This window comes from Hyperolius riggenbachi, chromosome 5, assembly GCF_040937935.1.
Source record: "Hyperolius riggenbachi isolate aHypRig1 chromosome 5, aHypRig1.pri, whole genome shotgun sequence".
Classification (NCBI taxonomy): domain Eukaryota; kingdom Metazoa; phylum Chordata; class Amphibia; order Anura; family Hyperoliidae; genus Hyperolius; species Hyperolius riggenbachi.
The window spans coordinates 43,394,220-43,418,591 of record NC_090650.1 but is presented as its reverse complement, the minus strand read 5'-3'; the positions used below and the strand labels follow the sequence as shown (position 1 = coordinate 43,418,591).

The 24,372-nt window shown below is 46.3% G+C and overlaps 1 protein-coding gene across 2 annotated transcripts in view; it reads right to left on the bottom strand.

The window, feature by feature from the left end:
- LOC137518158 (macrophage mannose receptor 1-like) overlaps positions 1-24,372 on the bottom strand; it is a 493,922-nt gene that overhangs the window by 295,694 nt on the left and 173,856 nt on the right. For both annotated transcript variants that reach the window (XM_068235572.1, XM_068235573.1), the window contains exons 14-15: positions 3,252-3,348; positions 804-945 (exon numbers count right to left, since the gene is read on the bottom strand). In XM_068235572.1, the coding sequence (XP_068091673.1) occupies positions 804-945; positions 3,252-3,348 (239 nt within the window). The remainder of the gene's footprint in view (positions 1-803; positions 946-3,251; positions 3,349-24,372) is intronic.

The following is a 24,372-nucleotide window of genomic DNA, read 5'->3' as shown; positions in this document are numbered from 1 at the left end:
AGCAGAAATATACATTCAAATAGTGTGTAAATAATCATCAGCTGCAGCTCTGTGTCCCTGTCTGTGTGTGTCTCTCTCTGCCACACAGTGTAAAGTTAACAGCAAGGGAGATGTTTAGCCTAGCTACATATTACAGCTCATCCTCCCCCATGCCAACACAACAAATTTGCTGTGCTGAGACTGAGAGACCTTTTAAAGAGAATCTGTACTCTAATATTCTTACAATAAAAAGCATACCATTCTATTCATTATTTTCTCCTGTGCCCCTCTGTGCTGTTTCTGCCACTCTCTGCTGCAATCCTGGCTTGTAATTAACATTTTTAGGCAGTGTTTACAAACAAACTAACCAGCTTCTAATAGGCTCAGCTAAGCATAGTGTATGAGTCATTCAGAGTATGCAGGGGGCCTGCAGAGGGTGTGTATCGCTTCTACCAATCACAAGCAGCCCTGCACATTCCACACAATCAAGCTTTAGCCCGACAAACAGGACAGAGGAAAGATACATTGATTTATTACAGAGACAGTGCAGTTAGGAAAGACTGCAGTAAGCCAGAGCAGATTAGAACAGGCATAGGAACTTATAGGATAGAAGAACTAAGGCTGAAAAAATTGTTACAGAGTCTCTTTAAAGGGTTTCTGGTGTTTCTGGCTAAAAGCTCTATAGGAATGTGGGGTTTACATAAAAACTGTTTCTTTGATAGTTGTTATTTAAAGGTCCCCAGCTATCATTGTTATTGTCGTATCTTATTTTTAAGCTAATTGCATTTAGCAATAACTTCTGACATCTAGAGTTAGGCATTTACCTTTTCTCAACTCACAGATCCAGTCCTGGGGAGATCCACAGTGCACTGTACTCCAGACATGGATAGAATTTCTAACGACTCCACACAGCTCTGACCACTTGGTTTTCTTGGGTTTAAAACCAATCCAATTGTTATAAGACAACTAAGGTAAGCAGAGAAAGATATCAGTATCAATCATCATCATCATCATCATCATGTCACATGCATTATAAGCAGTAAATGTCTTTACAGGATTTTACAAATATCAAACAGGTTTAAGACCTGCTCCTTAAAGAGACTCAGAGATGAGTCTTAAGGCAGTTTTACTTACCAGGGGCTTCCTCCAGCCCCATAAGCACGGATGCGTCCCTCGCTGTCCTTCTGCTGTCTCCCGTTCAGCCGCGGTGAGCGCTGGTAACAGGCTCAGTGACGCCACCCCGGGTCTACTGCGCATGCACAGTAGGTCCACGCATGCACAGAAGACCCTGACTGGCTTCGACTGAGCCTGTTACTGGGGCTCACTGCGGCTGAACGAGAGACAGCAGGAGGATGGCGAGGGACACATCCATGCTTATGGGGCTCGATCAAGCCCCGGTAAGTAAAAAACTGCCTTAAGACTCATCTGAGTCTCTTTAAAGGATTCCAGATGCGAATAAAGGAAGAGAAATGGGGGAAGTAGGTATATACTATCACCTGTCCTGATGCCCACTGCTCCCCCCTTTCTCCTTTTTAGCCCCCCTATCCTACCTGACAGCCCCCCAGGATCTTCTTCTAAGTTGCCGGAGTTGGGCTTACTGTGCAGGCACTGGCTGGGCTGCGTGCGCCCTACAACGTGTCCCCATGGCCGGGAGAGCACTGCGCATACGTACGACGTAATGCACGTGACGTAGTGACGCCATACACATGCACAGTGCACTCCCGGCATGAGCGCATGTTGTAGGACGCACGCAGCCCAGCCAGTGCCTGTGCAGCAAGCACAACTCTGGCTACTTGGAAGAGGATCCCAGGAAGCTTTCAGGTATTATAGGGGGCAAGAGAGGAAAAAGGGGGGAGCGGTGGGCATCAGGATAGGAGATAGTATATGTTTGCTCCCCCGTTTCTCTTCCTTTATTCACATCTGGTATCCTTTAACCTTTTGAACATGAGAGTAGTTGAAATCTACGCCCTGTTTATGTCTTCCTAAGCCTGCCAGGGCATAGATTTCAACTTCAGCATTCCGCACGTCACATGGACCTGCTGCTATCGCCGATCTGGCCTCTCTCCTGCCGTCGCAGCTCACTCGCCCTGCTGTCGGTATGACAGCAGAGCTCCATGGCCTGGTCAGTAGACTGTGAGCAAATCACATTGCTCCTGACCAGCACATGGCTCCTGACCGGCTCACAGAGCTCTGCTGTCATACCGAAAGCAAGACGAGTGAGCTGCAGTGGCAGCCAGTATGCAATACGCTGGCACGTCCTGACGTTGTGTCATGTGACGCCTGAACAGCAGTTGCAAAGTCTAACTGACAAAATAGTGTGCAAGTGATTAGGGAGGCTGGCTGGTATCTTACTATTTTGGTAGTTAAACTGCTGTTCAGGAAATGCTTTTGAAAGCAAAGAAAACCCTGAGGATCCCCCATGAGGAGATGGACTGGCCCAAAACCTGTCGGTTCTGTCAGATTTTAATTGCCTACTTTTTTCACGATAGTGGTCCTTTAAGCCCCCCTGTAACCGCCCGCGTACGACTCTGCAGGGAGGGAGGGCCGGAGTTACAGTGCACATGGGCCAGATACGGCTCGGGGGCCGTAGTTTGTCCAGTGTACGAAAGAGGACCCGAGCCATAGTTTCAGTTCAGAAAGAGGAAGCCTCTGGATTTTACTGAGGCTTCCCTCTGCGTCCTCTAGTCCCCTGACCACCAAGCCTGAACTCCCTACACAATGGGGCCGAGCTCCTCTTCTGTTACGAGTGCACTGATGATAGAACAGGAGCGCCGCCCCAATAAAATTGCAAAAATATTTCTTGACAGTAAGCCAGGGGTCCACGCTCGGCGAGGGGAGACCGCATGATGCTGCGGGAAACCTCAATAGGATCCAGAGGCTTCCCTCTCTTTAGCAGAGGTATAGCTATGGGTGGGCAAGGGGGAGCACATGTCCCCGGGCGCATCACTGTAAGGGGGAAAAGAGCATGGCCACACCCCCAAGTGAGTGAGAGGCAGCTCGCTGGCTGCCCGAAGTGCCCCTACTTCTTTCCCTCCCTCTGCAGAGGAGTGCAGAAGTGGGCAGACAGGTGGGTCGAATCGATCATTTCAGACAGGTCCGATATTATCTGCTCGATTTTGTATACAAATGATTGAAAAATCGGTCAGAGAAAGGATCGGAAATCAGATTGTACCTGTCAGAAATGATCGATTCGAGCTGTCTATCTGATGGGAAATTGCATGGTGTGCACCAGGCATAACACTTTATTTAGAAATCATAGAGGCATAACTTACAGCTGTACCATCTGACCACTGGAAGCCTTCATCAGCATCACTGTTCCACAGACCAATCCAAGAGCTCTGCATGTTGTCCTTATTGTCAATTCTGGGACTATAACAGTTAAGAAAAAAGTCCCCAGTTAGTTTTCCTTGTTTGCACTGTAGTGAGAAAAACAAACTTTTCATAGCAATTTGATGCAGCCAAACTATAACATAATATAATAATAATAATAATATAATACAGAAAACCAAACTGGAAATTGCAGATCAGACCTTACCAATCTGCAGGAAAGCATGAGTTTCCAATCCCAGTTTACAATTAATGTGATTATTGACATCAATCGATACAAATTTAACACCAACATTACTTGTATGACTTGTAGCAAATGCCAGTCATGTGATGTGCAAGAGTTCTGGGGCTGTGTTTACAGCATGTGATCTGGATTTCTCAAGAACTAAATTAACAAAATGGCCCATATGCAATTAACTTTTTCTCCTGTGTTTTCTTGTAAGTGATATTTTCTATTTACTAACTTGTCAATAAAATGCCATTTAAATCACCAGCAAACAAGAAAATACTTAAAAGAGTTTTGAGAGTACTTTCCACCTACTTTTGGTACTTTTTCAATTGCAAAGTGCTGAAAACGTAAAGGAGTTCTGTGACATGTTTTAAAAAACAAAAACTGACACTTACCTGGGGTTTCTATCGGCCCCCTGCAGCTGTCTTGCCCCACGCCGTCCTCCAACAATCCTCCGTTCCCCGCTGCCGGTTCCATTGTAATTGCACGTCTAACTAGACTGTGGCTGCGCACGTGCTCACTCCCGTACACGTCATCAGGTGCTTAATGCGCAGGGCAAGAAAACTTCGTACCGATGATGCACGCGGGAGCAAGCTTTATTCGTTTAGTTAGACGAATATTAGACCGGGACCGGCTGCTGGGAACTGAGGATCATAGGAGGACCGATAGAAGCCCCAGGTAAGTGTCGTTTTTTGTTTATTTAACTCCTCCACAGAACCCCTTTAAGGTAGCTATACATCATCGGGCGACATGGCAGCTGATCGACCATCCAATTTGATTATTACAATCAAATCGGAAAAATATCAGTGCCGTCAGTTGCAAGCCTGATCAATGATCCAACCAATTTCGGGGTGAAATTGGTTGCAGTAATCAGTCAGACATGCTGCAAGATGTAGGGCTGACTTGCGATATCGGGTGCACTGCAGTAATGGTGAGCGATACTGGGACGAGTGATGAATGCGTCAAAATCCCTCATGCTGTCCCCCCTAATGTGCCCCCCCCCAGTGCGCTACACATTACTTGTCCGTGGCCACCACTTGTCTTCCACTGGCTCCGGGCTGGCTTCATCCTCCGTCCATACACATGCCCACATTACTCCGGCAACCAGAGGCGGACTTAGAGTACACGGGGCCTGGGGTGAGTGTCATATGCGGGGCCTAGAGCCGTAAGTGTAGTCCATAAACGTTACCATACCACCACGCCCACGTGCTTGTCCGCCTCTAATGCAGTACACTTTTTTTATTGTTTAAAAACAATTAAGGCCACTAAGCAACCAAATATAAGAACAATTACAATACGTAATGTAATCAAACAGGCTTAGTGGCCTACTGGCCTTTAACTGCCAGCCAGCCAAGTACCCATTACCAGCTCCCCAGCTAGCGTAGTACCTATCCTCAGCCAGCTTTGTACCTATCATCAGCACCCAAGCCAGCCTAGTACCCATCCCCAGCCAGCCTAGTACCCATCTCCAGCTCCCCAGTCAGCCTAGCATCCATCCCCTGCCAGTCTGGAGGCTCCAGCCTGAGCCCCCTCCGGCTCCAAGCCAAGCCATACTCCACTGATTGACCTAAAAGCCCCTGGGCCCCTCGGGCTGAGGCTCTTGCAAGTAACTTAATCTGACATTTGGCAAACTTCAAGTCAGTGTAGAAATTCATTACAAAAATGCAAACGGCATAGTACAGTAAAGCATGCTGAAGGCAAAAACCTAAGCAATAAAAGGGAGGTCGGTGCAAAATATAAGATGCATAAAACAAAATAGGAAGATCTGTGAATTTGTAAATGACTTACTACTGTTCAGATCACACACAGCTCTTTCCTGCACCACCATAAAAATGGACATGGTGGGCATGATTGTGGGGCCCCCTTGAGGTGCGGGGCATGGGGCGATCGCCCCACTTGCCCCCCCCCCCCCAAAGGCCACCTCTGCCAGCAACCATGAGGAGCGCATGTGTGGATAAAGGACAGCACCTGGAGTCAGCAGAAGACAAGCGGCAGCCACAGATAGGTAATGTATACTGCACTGTGCATTACGGGGCACATTACACATTGGGGGGGGGGGGGGACAGCGTCAGCAAGGCAGTGAATGAAGCATCACAAGGCCTATTCCGGATCAATTTCAGCATTAAATTGATCAGGAATCTGCCTTCGGAGCATGGGAAGCCGACAGATCTTTCTCTGATTAGATTCGATTAGAGATATTTGTCTCTTGGTCAAATCTGCCCATCATTGCCTGATGTATGGCAACCTTTATTGTAAACAGAAGATGGAAATGTGTCTCCAAGGAGAAAACTCAGGAGAAAAATGTAGTTGCATATCAGCCATTGTCTTTATAAAGGAGTGTATGCATGCAGCGTAGCATAGGTAAAACTTGAGCACTGCTCCTAGTTAGGGTAGACTAGTGCTCAGACTTCCACATCTTCAGCAATTGGCAGGGCCGGATTTACCATAAGGCACTGTAGGCACGTGCCTACAGGCGCCTGATGATGGAAAGGCAGCACACTCCCCTCCCCTAGTGCCTCACTCCTGTCTTTCCTATGCAGAGACCCGAGCAGAGTGTAAATCAGAGGTTACTCACCTAGCTCTCGGCATTCCACTGACAAGATCTCCCTTCAGTCGGGGGCACCTCTAGCTACCAAATTCTTGAGTGCACCTCTAGCTTCTTAATACTGAGGATATCTCTGGCTACCTAATACTAAGGGGAACCTGTAGCTCTCTATGACAGGCAAGGGAAGTAAGGGAGAAGTGATAGCGGGGCCAGGCAGCACACTTATGGAGCGGTTCAGCTGGGGTTTGTAGGTTCCTGGTGGTCGGAGTCTAGGGTGCCAGAACATCTGTGCCTAAAGGCTCCTGTGATGTAAATCTGGGCCTGGCAGTGGGCACAGAATAAAGCCACCTACACAAATTAGTTAGTCTTAGTCACTACTGATCTGACCCACCTACAGTCATATTGAGAAAGCTGTAAGGATAAACAGCCAGCCACATGCTGTACTGAAAACGGGAGTGTTTCTTCCATGAAACAAAGTGAATTACATGCTTCAGGACAAGAGGCGGCTCCTCTCCACAAATGCCCCCCTCCTGGCACTCCCCATCTCCCCCTCTCTAGATGCATGATGCTGCTTCACTCACCTTCTCTCAGTGTTCCAGCGATGGGATCTCCATCTGCCCATCAGGCGTCCTGTATCCATGGCTACAGTGGTGCCTCATGTGACCTGTTACGTGCTGCTGGGTTACATGAAGTGCAGCTGTAGTAAGAGAGGACGCAGGACTGCACGTTCCCATCAAGCTCCCATCAAGTGCAGTGGGGACGTGTACGGCTGTGCTACGCGTGCGCAGTACAGCACACCTGCCTGGAGATGATGAGAGAGAGACTGGGCTGGCCAGCAGAAAATCAGAGCATCTTGGGAGGACAGCAAGGGAGCCCATGGAGCTGGAGGAAGCCCCAATGAAAGCATAAATGCTTTGATATGTTTTTTCTTGGATACACTTTAATTCCCTGGTGATCCTCTAATTCCCTGGTGGTCCAATGGTGGGTTATCTAATTCCCTGGGGGTGGTCCAGAGGGTCCTTTCAACACACTGGTGGTCTAGTGGGTGGTCCAGTGGGTGCCTTTAATTCCCTGGTGGTCTAGTGGAGGCATGGTGAGTAAGTACTACTCACCTCCCCTAGGTCTGGTGACGAGCAGCTCTCTCTGTCTCCTCTCTGATCAGCACCCAGCCTCATACTGCTGCTAAGTACTGGGTCATCAAGCCAGAAACCAACGCTAGGGCCAGTGTGATTCTGGATGCCGAGCGGAGGGGGAGTGATGATTGCCGGAGAGCCATTGTTCTCCTGCAGCTGTCTTAGTGATCACTTCAATGAGCATGTGATCATAGTGATCACATGATCAGGAGCCAATCACCATGGCTCCTGATCAGTGAGGGTGCAAGTCCTTTGCGCCTGTGCAGTAGAACGGATTGATTGGGCTCGGAAATTTCTGCCTGCGCCCAAAGGAAGAGCTGCTACTGTGCCTTTGCAGTATTGTGGTAGGTAAATATTGGCCACGCAGCCGCAGTCCTTGTCAGGATTTGTCGAGGGACTTTCGGTGGAGCCAGCGCTGGATTCCCCCAGGCTACAGAGGATGAAGAACAGGGCCAGATTTGTACTTTTTACCGGCCTAGGCCGAATATCTCCAGCCGCCCCATGATTACACTGAGGTGAAGATAGGGTTATCCGACATGGGGAAGGGGGGTGGTTAGGGATACTCCTAGATCAGGCATATCTAAAGTTAGGCAAAAGTAACATAAATACAGTTAGTGAAGATTAGGGCCACATTCACAGTGGTGTGTTACGGTGTACAGTAATAGCACCACCTATGTGGCAGGTGCATTGCGGTATAACAGGTTGCGGTACTGTAACATACTGCATGCAGCGTGTTACCAGTGGCGTAGCTAAAGAGCTGTGGGCCCCGATGCAAGTTTTACAATGGGGCCCCTAAGCACTCTATACATAACAATTGATACGGCGCACCAAAACCTGCCAATGGCAACTACAGTGTCAGAGGTGCAAGAAGGGGATGGGGAACAGTGTGTTAATGATTACCACTATTCAAAGTATCTATAGAAGTGATTATTATGAGCACAGGACCAATAGAGAGCTAATACTGAAGTTGAGGGTGGGCCCCTCTGGCCCAAGCAGGGCCGGGCCGAGGCATAGGCTGGAGAGGCTCCAGCCTCAGGGTGCAGTGTAGGAGAGGGCGCACAATTCATTCAGCTGTCATTCCTAATTGTGTTTGAAGCAGAAAGGAATAAGAAAAGGAGATACATGGAAGTGAATACAAGCCAGATAACTAGAGATTAAGGTGTTGGGGAGGTTGTGAGCCCTGTGGCCCTCTTAGTCTAGGAGCAATCAGTGTGTGACGGCTGGGGTGGAGGGATGGAGGGGCGCACTTTGGTGTCTCAGCCTTGGGTGCTGGAGGACCTAGTCCCGGCTCTGGGCCCAAGGGCCCCGATGCGGTCGTTACCTCTGCACCCCCTATTGCTACGCCCCTGCGTGTTACTACTAAGTGCTCACAATAACAGTGAAAGTGATGCATGCTTTTAATTGACTGTATACTTCACTGTACCCGACACAAGGCTATTATTTATTATTATTTATTAGATTTATATAGCGCCAACATATTACGCAGCACTGTACAATAAATAGGATTACAGACAATGATAACAGGGGTGACAGAACAATACAGATAGGTAACAGACCATAGATACAACAATACAGGTAATAGCAATAAGATACACAACACAATGCAGATAGTAGTACAATGCCAGATCATAAACTGGAGTGGTAGTGGTAAAAAAGCTAACATAACATGCAGCACGGCTGTCCCGATCTGTTGCGTTTCTGCTGTCACAAGAAATGCAAGGGCCAATGTGAATGTGGCCTAAAAGCTAGGCCCTTTGGCAACCTTGGGTGAGGCTACAAATTTGAAAATAGAATTATGGGAAAAGGGATAACAAGTATCAGCTTTGGGTTACTCATCACAAGATTAGGGCGATTACATTGACTTAGGACTCAGTGACATGTGGCAAATGGCAATGTAGTCTGTAACATACTGCAGAAGATGCCAGTGCTATATAAATACATAATAATAATATGGTACGACATTAGACTATGACTATGGTAGGATTAGAGTGTGAGCTCCTCTGAGGACAGTCAGTGACATGACTATGTACCCTGTAATGTGCTGCAGAAGATGCCAGTGCTATATAAATACATAATAATAATATGGTACGACATTAGGCTATGACTATGTTGGGATCAGATTGTGAGCTCCTCTGAGGACATTCAGTGACATGACTATGTACCCTGTAATGTGCTGCAGAAGATGCCAGTGCTATATAAATACATAATAATAATATGGTAGGACATTAGACTATGACTATGGCAGGATTAAAATGTGAGCTCCTCTGAGGACAGTCAGTGACATGACTATGTGCTCTGTAATGTGCTGCAGAGGATGCCGGTACTATATAAATACATAATAATAATAATATGGTAAGACATTGCACTATGACTATGGTAGGATTAGAGTGTGAGCTCCTCTGAGGACAGTCAGTGACATGACTATGTACTGTGTAATGTGCTGCAGAAGATGCCAGTGATATATATATATACATAATAATAATATGATAGGACATTAGACTATGACTATGGTAGGATTAGAGTGTGAGCTCCTCTGAGGAAAGTCAGTGACATGACTATGTACCCTGTAATGTGCTGCAGAAGATGCCAGTGCTATATAAATACATAATAATAATATGGTAGGACATTAGACTATGACTATGGTAGGATTAGAGTGTGAGCTCCTCTGAGGATAGTCAGTGACATGACTATGTGCTCTGTAATGTGCTGCAGAAGATGCCGGTGCTATATCAATACATAATAATAATAATATGGTAAGACATTGCACTATGACTATGGTAAGGATTAGAGTGTGAGCTCCTCTGAGGACAGTCAGTGACATGACTATGTACTCTGTAATGTGCTGCAGAAGATGTCAGTGCTATATAAATACATAATAATAATATGGTAGGACATTAGACTATGACTATGGTAGGATTAGAGTGTGAGCTCCTCTGAGGACAGTCAGTGACATGACTATGTGCTCTGTAATGTGCTGCAGAGGATGCCGGTACTATATAAATACATAATAATAATAATATGGTAAGACATTGCACTATGACTATGGTAGGATTAGAGTGTGAGCTCCTCTGAGGACAGTCAGTGACATGACTATGTACTGTGTAATGTGCTGCAGAAGATGCCAGTGATATATATATATACATAATAATAATATGATAGGACATTAGACTATGACTATGGTAGGATTAGAGTGTGAGCTCCTCTGAGGAAAGTCAGTGACATGACTATGTACCCTGTAATGTGCTGCAGAAGATGCCAGTGCTATATAAATACATAATAATAATATGGTAGGACATTAGACTATGACTATGGTAGGATTAGAGTGTGAGCTCCTCTGAGGATAGTCAGTGACATGACTATGTGCTCTGTAATGTGCTGCAGAAGATGCCGGTGCTATATCAATACATAATAATAATAATATGGTAAGACATTGCACTATGACTATGGTAAGGATTAGAGTGTGAGCTCCTCTGAGGACAGTCAGTGACATGACTATGTACTCTGTAATGTGCTGCAGAAGATGTCAGTGCTATATAAATACATAATAATAATATGGTAGGACATTAGACTATGACTATGGTAGGATTAGAGTGTGAGCTCCTCTGAGGACAGTCAGTGACATGACTATGTACTCTGTAATGTGCTGCAGAAGATGCCAGTGATATATATATATACATAATAATAATATGATAGGCCATTAGACTATGACTATGGTAGGATTAGAGTGTGAGCTCCTCTGAGGACAGTCAGTGACATGACTATGTACCCTGTAATGTGCTGCAGAAGATGCCAGTGCTATATAAATACATAATAATAATATGGTAGGACATTAGACTATGACTATGGTAGGGATTAGAGTGTGAGCTCCTCTGAGGATAGTCAGTGACATGACTATGTGCTCTGTAATGTGCTGCAGAAGATGCCGGTGCTATATCAATACATAATAATAATAATAATAATAATATGGTAAGACATTACACTATGACTATGGTAGGGATTAGAGTGTGAGCTCCTCTGAGGACAGTCAGTGACATGACTATGTACTCTGTAATGTGCTGCAGAAGATGCCAGTGCTATATAAATACATAATAATAATATGGTACGACATTAGACTATGACTATGGTAGGATTACAGTGTGAGCTCCTCTGAGGACAGTCAGTGACATGACTATGTACCCTGTAATGTGCTGCAGAAGATGCCAGTGCTATCTAAATACATAATAATAATATGGTAGGACATTAGACTATGACTATGGTAGGATTAGAGTGTGAGCGCCTCTGAGGACAGTCAGTGACATGACTATGTACTCTGTAATGTGCTGCAGAAGAATGTTTGAGGGGGGTTACAGACTGCAAGATAGGATAGAATAGAGAGCACTAGATGACAGAGAGGGGAGAGGAAAATACAGCATGTGATGGGGAGAAAAGTATAGAGAGAGTAGAAAAAGAATTGCAGTGTCAGCTGTAGAGCTTATTGTACATGCTGGGGGAAGAAAAACAGTCAATAATCAGCAGCAGCCCCCAGCCCCCCTCCCTCTTGCACTTTAACTTGTATTTATTGCAGCTGATTGTAGATAACTTTATAAGTCAGGGGTCGAGTCCTGCGTGAACGCGGGTGAACGGCGTCCACCCACTTTTTCTTCAAAGTGAACGCCGTTCACCCTGGCTTGTGTGGAGGGGGGCAGAGCAGGGAAGGCGAGCTATAGGGACAGTGGGGATGGGCGGACATCTCCCCCCCCCCCAATCCCTCACCTTTGTGCTCCCCTTCCTGCCTCTCCCCTCCAGCGTTTTTAAGTGTCGGGCCGGCGGCGAAAGTGGGCGGAGACTTCCTGCGTTCAAGTCGCATGGGACGCTCCGCTCTGTGTGCGGCTAGTCTGGTCTTCTAGCCGCACACAGAGCGGAGCGTCCCATGTGACTGGAACGAGGTAAGTCTTCGCCCACTTTCGCCGCCGGGCCGATACTTAAAAACGCTGGAGGGGAGATAGGCAGGAAGGTGAGCACAAAGGTGAGGGATGGGGGGGGGGGGGGGGGGGAGATGTCCGCCCATCCCCGCTGTCCCTATAGCTCGCCTTCCCTGCTCTGCTCCCTCCGGGTGGAGGGGCTGGGGGCACACCTGGCTACCTGGGCACATATACACCTGCCTACATATACTGGGGACATATACACCTGCCTACATATACTGGGGACATATACCCCTGCCTACATATACTGGGGACATATACCCCTGCCTACATATACTGGGGACATATACCCCTGCCTACATATACTGGGGACATATACCCCTGCCTACATATACTGGAGACATATACCCCTGCCTACATATACTGGGGACATATATCCCTGCCTACATATACTGGGGACATATACACCTGCCTATATATACTGGGGACATATACCCCTGCCTACATATACTGGGGACATATACCCCTGCCTACATATACTGGGGACATATACCCCTGCCTACATATACTGGGGACATATACCCCTGCCTACATATACTGGGGACATATACCCCTGCCTACATATACTTGGGACATATACCCCTGCCTACATATACTGGGGACATATCCCACTGGCTACATATACTGGGGACATATCCCACTGGCTACATATACTGGGCACATATACCCCTGGCTACATATACTGGGGACATATACCCCTGCCTACATATACTGGGGACATATCCCACTGGCTACATATACTGGGGACATATCCCACTGGCTACATATACTGGGCACATATACCCCTGGCTACATATACTGGGGACATATACCCCTGCCTACATATACTGGGGACATATCCCACTGGCTACATATACTGGGGACATATCCCACTGGCTACATATACTGGGCACATATACCCCTGGCTACATATACTAGGCAACTACACCTCTGGCTACATATACTGGGGACTACTATACTCATGGCTACTTATACTGGGGACACCTATAGACCTGGCTACCTGGGGGTTCCTATTTTGGGGGAACTGCTGTCAGATTATCTGCATTTTTGTGGAATCGCTGTTATGTATTTTGGGGAACAGCTGCCAGATTATGTGTATGTTAGGGGAACGGCTGCTGCCAGATTACGTGTATTTTGGGGAACTGCTGCCAGATTGTGTATGTTTGGGGGACCACTACTGCCAGATTATATGTCCTTTGGGTGTTACGTGTATTTTGGGTGATCCGCTGTCAGGTTTCGCGTATTTTGGGGAACTGCTTCCAAATTATGTGTATGTTGGTGGAACTGCTGCTGCCACATTGTCTATTTTGGGGGAACCACTTCCATATTATCTATATTTTGGAGGAACTTCTACCAGATTATGTGTCTTTTTGGTGAAATGCTGTCAGATTACATCTATTTTTGGGGGATAAACTACGGCAGAGCTCAAACTTCCTTGGCAGACCTTTTACATCACTGCTAAGGTCATGTATATTTGGCCCCACCCATGACCACGCCCACGGTGTGCTTGGCCACGCCCATTTTTTGGCGCGCCGCGCAGAGGTTCTCCAGGTGAGTCCACTCACTTCTTTTCCCAGGACTAGACCCCTGTTATAAGTGCTATTACTTGCCTGTGATAGTAAAGCTTTTCCCTGTATTTACCACTGATCGCAGCTCCTGCAGTTTGAATTGAAACTCCGCAGATGCTGTGTGTGACACCAAGCAGCCTGGAGAGGAAGGAGGCGTGGCTGCAGAACACAGCTCCGTACAGGAAGAGAGAGGGGAGAGGGAGGACTCAGGGAGCGGCAGGCTGCAGGCATACACGTCACTGTAAACAGCCTGCAGCGTTATCACCTCCCACTGCCTCCTTACACATCCCCGACCCTGTCCGTGGCCGCCCGCAGCTATGTGCGGTAAACTCAGAAGCAGGGCGGCCGTGGATTGGGTCTGGCTGGCTGCACAGAACAGAACACCCTCCACAGCACACAGACAGGACTATACCACAGTCAAGCAGTCTCTGCGAGGGTGAAATTCGCCCTTGCTCTTTCAGGCGCCCTAGGCCGTGGCCTATGTTGGCTAGGCTGAAATCCGGCCCTGACAAAGAAGCCTCATTGTCTGGGGTGTATCTGGGTAATATAGCGCCTATGGCAAATACTGAAACTGCGCCCCCCCCCCCCTCTTCAGTCAGAGTCCCCTTCCCCTCTAAAAACAGCATCTTTTCTCGCTCCATGTTATGGTGGCCTATTCTTTATTGGTTCAGGATTTTGCTGAGGTTTTTTTGGGGGAAATGGCTCTTCTTATTCCCTCTCTGTCCTCTTTTCAAACACTAACCCAGTCTAAAAGACAGGGAGGCATGAAGGCAGGCATGGTGGCACAGCACTGTGGTCAGGTATGGCGGTGCAGCACAAGGGTAGGAATGGCGCCCATGGTGGTGTGGCGCCCATGGCACACGCCATGCATGCACCCCTCTAGATACGCCTCTGCTCATTGTAACATTGATGTTCATTAGCACCTGTTTGGTATAATTGCTTTGTAATACACTTATAATCCTACAAAATCCCTGACTGTTTAAGTGTACCTATAAGAGTTAATGCTGGTTTGAATGCAAATGATTGATTTTGGATATTTCTGAAAGCACTCTTTGTTTACAGCATTTTTCACACCTGCCTAAAACTTTTGCACAGTACTGTATGAACTATAATTTCAAAAACAGGGTCTGTACTGGGAGGATGTTTATAAGCTGAATTTGTTTATAAGTAGGGTCATACTGTACAGGGGTGCTGCTGAGGTTTTAGTAGCCCCAAGCGGTACATAATTTGTGCTCTCCACCTTCCATCAGAGGTCCCCTAATCAAATTATAATAGGTTGCCAACGGTGCTCCCTCCCCCCAAAAAATAGGTAGCCCTCCAGTATAGGTAAGTAGCCAAAGGTGCAACCGACCTAGTATAGGTAGCCACTCCCCATATAAGTAGCCAAGGTGTCCCCCCATATAGGGCATTGGCATACCTCCCAACTTTTTCAGATGAGAAAGAGGGACACTTAAGCCATGCCCCTGCCACACCCCTGATCACGCCCCCGTCACACCCTTAGTCATGCATACCATAAAGATTTCATAAGAAAAATCTGTTTTGTAATTCAAACCACACTGCTCCTTTCTATCCTGGTTCATTTTCCTTCAAATTAACATTTTAAAATTAGTAATATATCAATTTAAAGGATGGGAATAAAGTTTAGAGTCAGTTAAACACATTTTTTAGTAGATAAATACATATATTTACATAGAAAGAGGGACAAAGTGCTGAATAGAGATGGCCTGAACAGCTAGCCTGCAAACTTGCTTGTTAACGACAAACCGCGAACACATAGCGAGTTCGACCCGCACCCTACACCACATCATTGGGCTAAACTTTGACCCTCTGCATCACAGTCAGCAGACACATGGCAGCCAATCAGGCTGCACTCCCTCCTGGACCCCCCCCCCCCCTAATAAAAACGCTGCTGCGTCTGCCATCTTCTCACTCTGTCTGCTGCCTGCTTAGTGAGAGAAGGGAGAGGTTGCTGAAAAGCACCACAAAAAAGCTCTTTTGAAAGCTAATGTTCTTGTGGTGTGTTTTTTTTTTTTGTATGTGTGCCACTGACACTGCATATACAGCCAGTGGCGTAGCTAAGGAGCTATGGGCCCTAGTGCAAGTTTTACATAGGGCCCCCAAGCACTCTATACATAAAAATTGATATGGCATACCAAAACCTGCTAAGGACAACTACAGTGTCAGAGATGCAAGAAGGGGATAGGGAACAGTGTGTTAAGGATTACTACTATTCAAAGCATCTATAGAAGTGATCATTACCAGCACAGGACCAATAGAGAGCTAATACTGTGATAGGGGGTGCACCCTTCAGGGCCCCTCTGGCCCAAGGGCCCCGATGCAGTCGCTACCTCTGCACCCCCTATTGCTATGCCACTGTATACAGCCCTGTCTGTTGCAGCTGGCTCTTGCTATACTGTGCCAGGCCCAGCACAGTCAGTGCATACCTTTCACTGCATCTCTGTGACTGCACATTTGGATTATACCAGCACAGTCAGTGCATACTTTTTACTGCATCTCTGTGACTGCACATTTGTACTATACCAGCAGTCAGTGCATACCTTTCACTGCATCTCTGTGACTTCACATAGCATTATACCAGACAGTGCATACCTTTCACTGCATCTCTGTGACTGCACACTGTATTTGTCCAGTCAGTGCATACCTTCCACTGCATCTCTGTGACTGCACATTGTATTATACCAGTCAGTGCATACCTTTCACTGCATCTGTGTGACTGCACATTGTATTATACCAGTCAGTGCATACCTTTCACTGCATCTCTGTGACTGCACATTGCATTATACCTCATAGGGACAACTGCCTTACGAAGGCACATGATGAAAAAGAACAAACAGCAATGGGATGGCCACCTGAAGAAAAGCAGCACACAAACGCAAAGCGACCCTCCGCTTCCTCTTCCTCCTTCAGGTGCAGCATCTTCAGCCGCTTTATCCCTTGCACCTTCACAGCCACCCTCCTCCACTCCGCCTCTCACCTTGAGGGGTTCCTGCTCCTCTGCCCACAGCAGCCAAGTGTCCGTTAAGGAAATCTTTGAGCGGAGGAAGCCAATTTCTGCCAGTCACCCTCTTACCCGGCGTCTGACAGCTGGCTTGGCAGAACTATTAGCTCGCCAGCTGTTACCACGGCTATCACTACACAAACAGCTGTTTGCAGTGCGTTACACAGTGAGTTTGGTTTGTCAGTGTAAAGCAGTACACTACTTTCACTACCTGCTGATCCATGTATACACACGCAAGATGTTTTCAAGCACTTTATGCCTCCAATTTAGGAATGCAATGTGATTTCTGCCTTTTAGGGATTATAACCCTGCTGTGCGTCAAATCCGTAATTTTCCCAGGGACTTTTGTCATGTATCCCACTCCGCCATGCCCCTCTCCAGGTGTTAGACCCCTTGAAACATCTTTTCCATCACTTTTATGGCCAGAAACGTGTTTGTAGTTTTTCAAGTTTGCCTGCCCATTGAAGTCTATTGCGGTTCGCCGAGTTCGCAAACTTTAGCGGAAGTTCGCGTTTGCAGTTCGCGAACCCAAAATGTGAGGTTCGAGCCATCTCTAGTCCTGAAAGAGGGACAAATGAGAAGGAAAGAAGGACAGAGGGACAGGGCTCCCAAAGAGGGACTGTCCCTCCAAAAGAGGGACATTTGGGAGCTATGCATTGGTGTCAGTGCAGATATGTAGCATCCTTCTGGCTCGGCTCTTTATTCCCAACACTCACACACCTGCAGATCAGCAGTGACCCGAAAAGTGACCCGCATGGATTGCTCCCACGCCGCCGTCCTCTGCTGCCTCCATCGGCAGTACCGGGTTCCGTCACTTTGGCCAGTCAGGGCCAGTCGACGCAAGCGCAGTGTGCTCCTCCGTACTGAGCAAGCGCCTGCAGGCGCCGGCGAGACGGAGGGAGTCCCTGTGGATGCGTACAACTGGCCACTTCCGATGGATATTATGGGACCCGGTACCGGCGATAGAGGAGGGCGGCATGGGAGCGATCCACGCGGATGGAGCTGGAGGAAGCCCCAGATATGTGTAAAATCTTTTTCATTTTCATTTTCCCATCTCTGGCCGTCTCTGGTTTTCTTTAATATAGTAGTGGCTGCGAGTGAAGTATCGCAGTAACGATACTTCACAGGACCGCCCTTAGTTAGGGTAATGCTCAATCCTGGCTGAGTAACGATAAAGTAGCAGGAGGCACTCCACTGGGTTGAACTTGCGTTCAGTTTATTGCATGTCATGCACACTACATGTTACGGGCAGTGGTGGGCCGCAATTTCGCATCGAAGTTTGCATTTAGGCATCGTAATGCGAAATTTCAGGGAAAATTGTAATTAATTTTGTATGTAATAGTAATATTTAATAATTTTGCATACTTTTTGCGCAATTTCGCGAAGTTTTGTGCCGACTTTGGCAGTTAATAGCAAAGTCCTCCTCCTTCTCCCTCCCTGGCTGGCCGGAACTATACAGTAAGTGTCGGCCCGGCCGCCAGGGAGGATCAATGCGCCGCCACATAGTCCCCCTCCTCATCAACCACTTTATCAGAGGAGGGGGGCCGGGGGAGGCGGTGCTGTTCTAAAATTATCGGGGGGGGGGGACCTGGGAGGGGGCCCGGATGGCATCATAATAAAAAAAAAGTCCCCTGACTTGCACGGGCCCCCTGTGGCGTAGGGGCCCCATAGCAACGCTATGGTGGCTATACCTAATGCTACGCCACTGGATGCTTGTGTATGTGAGACTATATACTCACAATGTTGGGTTGCTATCCTACACGTATACCTATCCATTTTTAATAAAGAATCTTTTTTACCTAATATGAGTCTAGAACAGAGGTAAGCCACCTCATTTTGTTTTATATATATATATATATATATATATATATATATATATATATATATATATATATATATATATATATATACATACATAATTATTTACTAAATTCCAAGGGCGCCTCCTCAAAAAACTTTTTCCAGTATATTGTGCTGAGCTGCTGCATGTCATGTGAGAACATTAAATTAAGCACAGTAAATTGTCAGGTGCGGTGTGATCATTCCAAATCGGGGAAGGGGGGACGCATCCTTACAAGTTTGCTTCAGGCAGTAAAATGTTATATGGAAACGGGAAAAAAGGGTGCAGGCAGCTAGTGGACAAAAAGGGCGCCACCATTCACTCCAATAATAAATAACGTTTAATGGGCGCTGAGCAGGAAAAAAGGGCGCCGGACATAAATAACGTTTACAAACGGCGCCCGGAGATTTTTTTTTTTTTTAACAGGTAAATTTTTATTGTTTTTTCATTACACAACAAGGAAAGAAATACAGGTCATTGCAAGTACAGAGTCCTCCACATCAACACCCATAAATTCAAGTCATGTTTTACAATCCCATCAGACACCAACACATGAGGGTAGTAGGATAATAGTAATTGCACTGTTGATAGTCTATTGAGACAGCGCAGGAGTGATTTAGGCCGAGGCGGAAGGATCGACTCACAATGAGAGGAAGAAGGGAAGGGGCCATGGTTGGGAAGTAACCCAATCAGGTGGCCCAGAAGAAAGAAGAAAGAAAGAGAAGAAGATGAGAGGTTTGCCCGCCTACCCCCAGCCCAGCGCCCACCCCAATCCCAAGTTGCTCAGCATTTGTCAATCGTCAATAGGAATAAATTTGTCGTTAGTAGGGTCTAAGATTCTGTTTTCCCAGATACCCCAGACTTTGTTGAATTTTTTGGGGGATTTCCTATTTAAGTAGGTGGTTCTGTACATTGGCAAAATATTGTTAATCGATTTGGCCCAAGAGCCAACTGTTGGGATGGAGGATTTTTTCCAGAATTTAAGAATCTCTTTCTTTGCTTGGAAGCACAGTATTTTAAAGAGTATTTGCCTGTGTTTGGACATAGTTTCCGCTTCCAATTTACCAAGAAGCAGTAAACCTAGATCCAAAGGAAGGGCTGTTTCTAGTAAAATATTGATAGTGGATAGTACCCTTTTCCAGAAGGGGATAATTACCGGACATGTCCAAAAAATATGTATAAAATCTCCCCTATGTATAAAGCATCTCCAACATCTGTCTGAGTGGGTAGAGCTCATTCTGTTAAGTCGTACCGGGGTAAGATATATCCTATGGAGGAACTTAGTCTGAATAAGTTGGTCGTTTGCTGATATTACTGTGGAAGGAAGCTCCTCTAGCATGGTGTCCCACTTCTCGTCATCTAGGGAGGGAACATCTACCCTCCATTTATGGTAGCATTTTTCCAGCCTAGGGTTATTGGTGCTAAGTAATTCTGAGTATATAGCAGAAAGAGTCTTGGGAAGGTCTTTGGTCAGAAGGAGCTTTTCCAACCTGTCTGTTTGCAAGTCAGGTGGTTGGGATCCAAATTGTGATCTGTAGGCGTGGTGAAGCTGTAAATATCTGAACAGGTGTTTATTTGGGAGGTCACATTGGGTCTTGAGTGTACTAAAAGCATGTATAGCTTTATCCTGTTGTATGTGGGAGATATTTTTGATACCATATCTTGCCCATATGATCGGGTCTGGAATAGTGGTAAAGTGTTGAAGGGAGGGATTGCCCCATAGCGGTGTGTAGGGAGAAATAGTGCCGGGCGCTATAAAAGGAGTTCTGGCCGTTTTCCAAGCCTTCCATGTAGTTGTCATGGGAAGGGTGGTTTGGGAGTTGGCTTTGGGACCTCTATAGGGTAAATTGGTAAGTTGTTCGTAGGAGCCCAAGACCGCTGCCTCCACATTCACTGCTGGGTTTGTAGTTTCCTGGGAGAACCACCATCTAATGGTTACTAGAAGAGAAGCGCAGTAATATTTTTGAAAATTTGGGAGAGCTAACCCACCTCTGGATTTAGGGAGCTGCAGCACGTCTATAGCTATTCGGGGTTGTTTCCCTGCCCAGATAAAAGTAAGTATTATTTTGTCGATTTTCTTAAAAAAAGCAGAGGGGAGCCAAACAGGGCACTGGCGAAAGACATACGTGAACTTAGGTAAAAAGATCATTTTAAGTAGGTTAATCCTACCTATCAGCGAAAGCGGAAGTTTGTCCCAATTCAGACACCTGGACTCAAGCTGGCGAATGACCGGATCTATGTTAAGGTTTTGATAAGTAGTAAGGTCATTGGTAACCTGAATGCCCAGGTATCTAAACTTGTCAACAAGGAGGAGCGAGGAGTTTGATCGTTGCATTAGATTGGGGTTATCATCTATGGGAAACAGAAGTGATTTATCCCAATTGATCTTGATACCCGACATTTCTCCAAATTTTTCAAAAAGGGAAAGCGCTGCATCTAAGGAGGAGGAGGGGTCATTAAGGTAGAGTAGTACATCGTCTGCGTAAAGGGAAATTTTTTCATGGAGATTGCCAATCATCAGCCCTTTCACTAGATCTGTCTGTCTGATTTTAGCCGCGATGGGTTCCATGGCCAAGGCAAAAAGACCGGGCGACAGGGGGCAGCCCTGTCTGGTGCCCCTCCGCAGATCAAAGAACTGTGAAATTGTATTCCCGGTTTTAATTTTAGCTTTAGGAGAGTTATAAAGTAGTTGGACCCACTTAATGAAGTTGTTTCCAAACCCGAATTTGCGGAGTACCGCCCACAAATATTCCCACTCCACTGAATCAAACGCTTTTTCAGCGTCTAGTGACGCTATTACCCTCTGACCCGTGTTGGAATGGGAGGCAGCAATGTTGGATAGCAACCTACGTATGTTAATATCGGTACCTTTTCCAGGCATAAAGCCTGATTGGTCGTGATGGATTAATTTAAGGATATACATATTTAATCTAGTTGATAGAATTTTGGCTAATACCTTTGCATCCGAGTTCAGGAGTGAAATTGGCCTGTATGAGGAGCATTGGGTAGGATCTCTGCCTGGCTTGGGAATTACTATTATTAGGGCTTCTGCCATGGAGGGTGGTAAGGAGCCTGAATCAAAAGAGTGTTGGAGCGTAGATTTTAATTTGGGGGCAAGTAGGTTTGAGTATTTTTTGTAAAAGTCTGCGGGAAAACCGTCAAGCCCTGGGGTCTTGCCAGTCTGCATGGCCGTGAAGGCATCTCTTACTTCATCTAGTGCTATTGGGGCTTCGAGCGCTTCTGCATCCTTCAGAGGCAGTGTGGGTAATACTATGTCTTCCAGGTAGTTTACTAAATCTGTACCTGATTTTTGGAGTCGACTAGAATATAGTTTAGAGTAAAACTGGAGGAAAGTTTTATTAATTTCGTCAGGGTCAGTAGTGGTAGTATGAGAGCCAGAGCTTATTTGTGGAATTGTAATTGAAATCCTGGCGTCTCTGGAGAGCCAGGCAAGGATTTTCCCTGCTCGATCCCCATGTTCAAATATTTTTTGCTTTGTATCTAACAGACTCTTTTTAGTGGTGTCTATTCTGTATAGTTCAAGCGTTTGTAACGCCAGTTGCCATTTTTTGTAAGTGTCTTTATCTTTGGTAGCAATGAACTCTGCCTCTAAATCTGAGGCTATTTTTTCCCTCCATTGTATTGATGCGTACACCTGCTCTCTAGCGATTTTTATGGCTCCAGCGTATTGCCCTCTTAATACAGCTTTATTTGCGTCCCATACCATTTGAGAGGAAGTGGACTCGTCATTTTCTTCCCAATAGTGTCTGATTTGTCTTTTGATGATGTCGTCTATAGTGGGGTCAGCGATCCAGTGGGGAGACAGCCTCCATACTCTATCACTATGTTTCATATTCCCCTGGAAAACCAGCTCCAGGGGGGCATGGTCTGAGATCCCCCGGGGGAGAAAGTGAGATGCCTTGATGAGCGAGAGCATTTCGCTAGAGGCAAGAGCCAGATCTATCCTTGAGAGGCTACCATGAGAGGCCGAGTGGCAGGAATAGGCTTTGGTAGTGGGGTGTTTCCACCTCCAGACATCCGAGAGGTTGTATGTTTCTAGCCAGTGTTTGAAAGCTAAAGAGTCTTTGCTAGATGGTTTAAGTCTGTCAGTATGGGGGTCATGGATAAGATTAAGGTCGCCACAGATAATTAGTTTTTGGGAGGGCATCAATGCCGTGATGGCTATTATCTTGTCAAGGATAGAGATATCTGCCGGGGGTGGTAGATAGACATTTACTAACGTTAATTTTTCTTGATCCACAGTAGCGTTCAAAATAATGAACCTGCCGCCCGGATCGAGTTTGATCTTGTGTAGCTGGAAGGGTAGAGTTTTGCTAATAAGTATTGAAACTCCTCTAGAGTATGAGGAGTATGTAGCATGGTATGCATGTGCAACCCAAGGTTTTTTGATTGCTAGGATCTTTCCGCCTGTGAGATGCGTCTCTTGTAAAAAACATATATGGGGTGAATGCTGCTTTAAGAAATTGGCTACTAGAGATCTTTTAATTTTGGAGCCTAGACCCCTAACATTCCAAGATAGTAGTTTGACTGTTGACATTTATAGAATATAATAATAGTATTTAGAGCTTTGTCCCAGTACAGGTGTGGCAGGGGGGTGGGGGGGGTGTGGAGGGGGCAGGCAGGCAAGAAGGAGATAGAGAAGAAAAAGACAGCAGAACATGGTACAGGTAAAGTACAATAACAAACCCCAACAAACCCCCACCCTACATCCTGGAGAAAGAACATCAACATCCGGACGTTTTGGATCCCTAAACGTTCCTGAAAAATAAAGAACCTTCAGTCCCAAAAAAAGGACTGGACTGAACACAAAAGAATTAAGTTAAATGTATAACTACTCTAAAAGGGGCGGTAGAAGGCCAAGTTAGAGGTCCGCTACCCAGCTACACCCAGCGGTATTCTGGGGGTACGACTTGTGCATGGGGAGTTTAAGAAAGAGTAGGATTTTTTGTGTGTGTGAGGGGGGGGGGGGGGGGGGGGGCAGGCCCGGGGGGGGGGGGGGGGGAGGTGGGGAGTGCTGTAGATCTGTGCCTGAAGCCTCAGATTGGTATGTATGTCAGTACTACCACTGACCCGTAGAAAGACATATCAGTGTATATTATTGTTTGGAGCAATTGAATATATATCCAGTATATATACTGTTGCTTGCCCTGACCCATCTCTGTGCGGACGGTCATACACTGACCGGGCGGCTGTCAGCGTTCCACGCTCAATGCCCAGTAGTATCCAGGGGATATACTAAATAAAAATTGAAGAGAGTTGGCTCTTGGGTGCATGAAAAATTACAAAAACTTTATTAATGAAATCACACAACACTATCATATAGAACACTATCATATAGAAAAATCTAGAAAAGAATCTAAAATAGATAAAAAAATCCCTCCGGTGAAACACTTCCTAGTGAGAATTAATGAGGCTGCAGTCCTCAATATAAACCCCCACAGGAAAAGAAGTCCAACTTTCAGATAGACAGGCCAAATACAGTGCAGCAATGATCAGAACGGTATATGTAACAAGTTCCAGATCCACAGATATGAGTGATATCATCCAATTATTGCATGGCCTTATATATGGAAATTTCAGCTCTGTGATATTAGTAGGCCAAGTATTGATGATCCTGAAATCCTGGTTAGTAGAATGTAAACACAAGCACATATATGTTCCAAAGTTCCCCCAATCGCAGGGAGCACATCAACAGGTGTGAATTTGCTGTGCAGTCAGCCATGCAAGTCCTGGATGTGAAGCATGGCAAA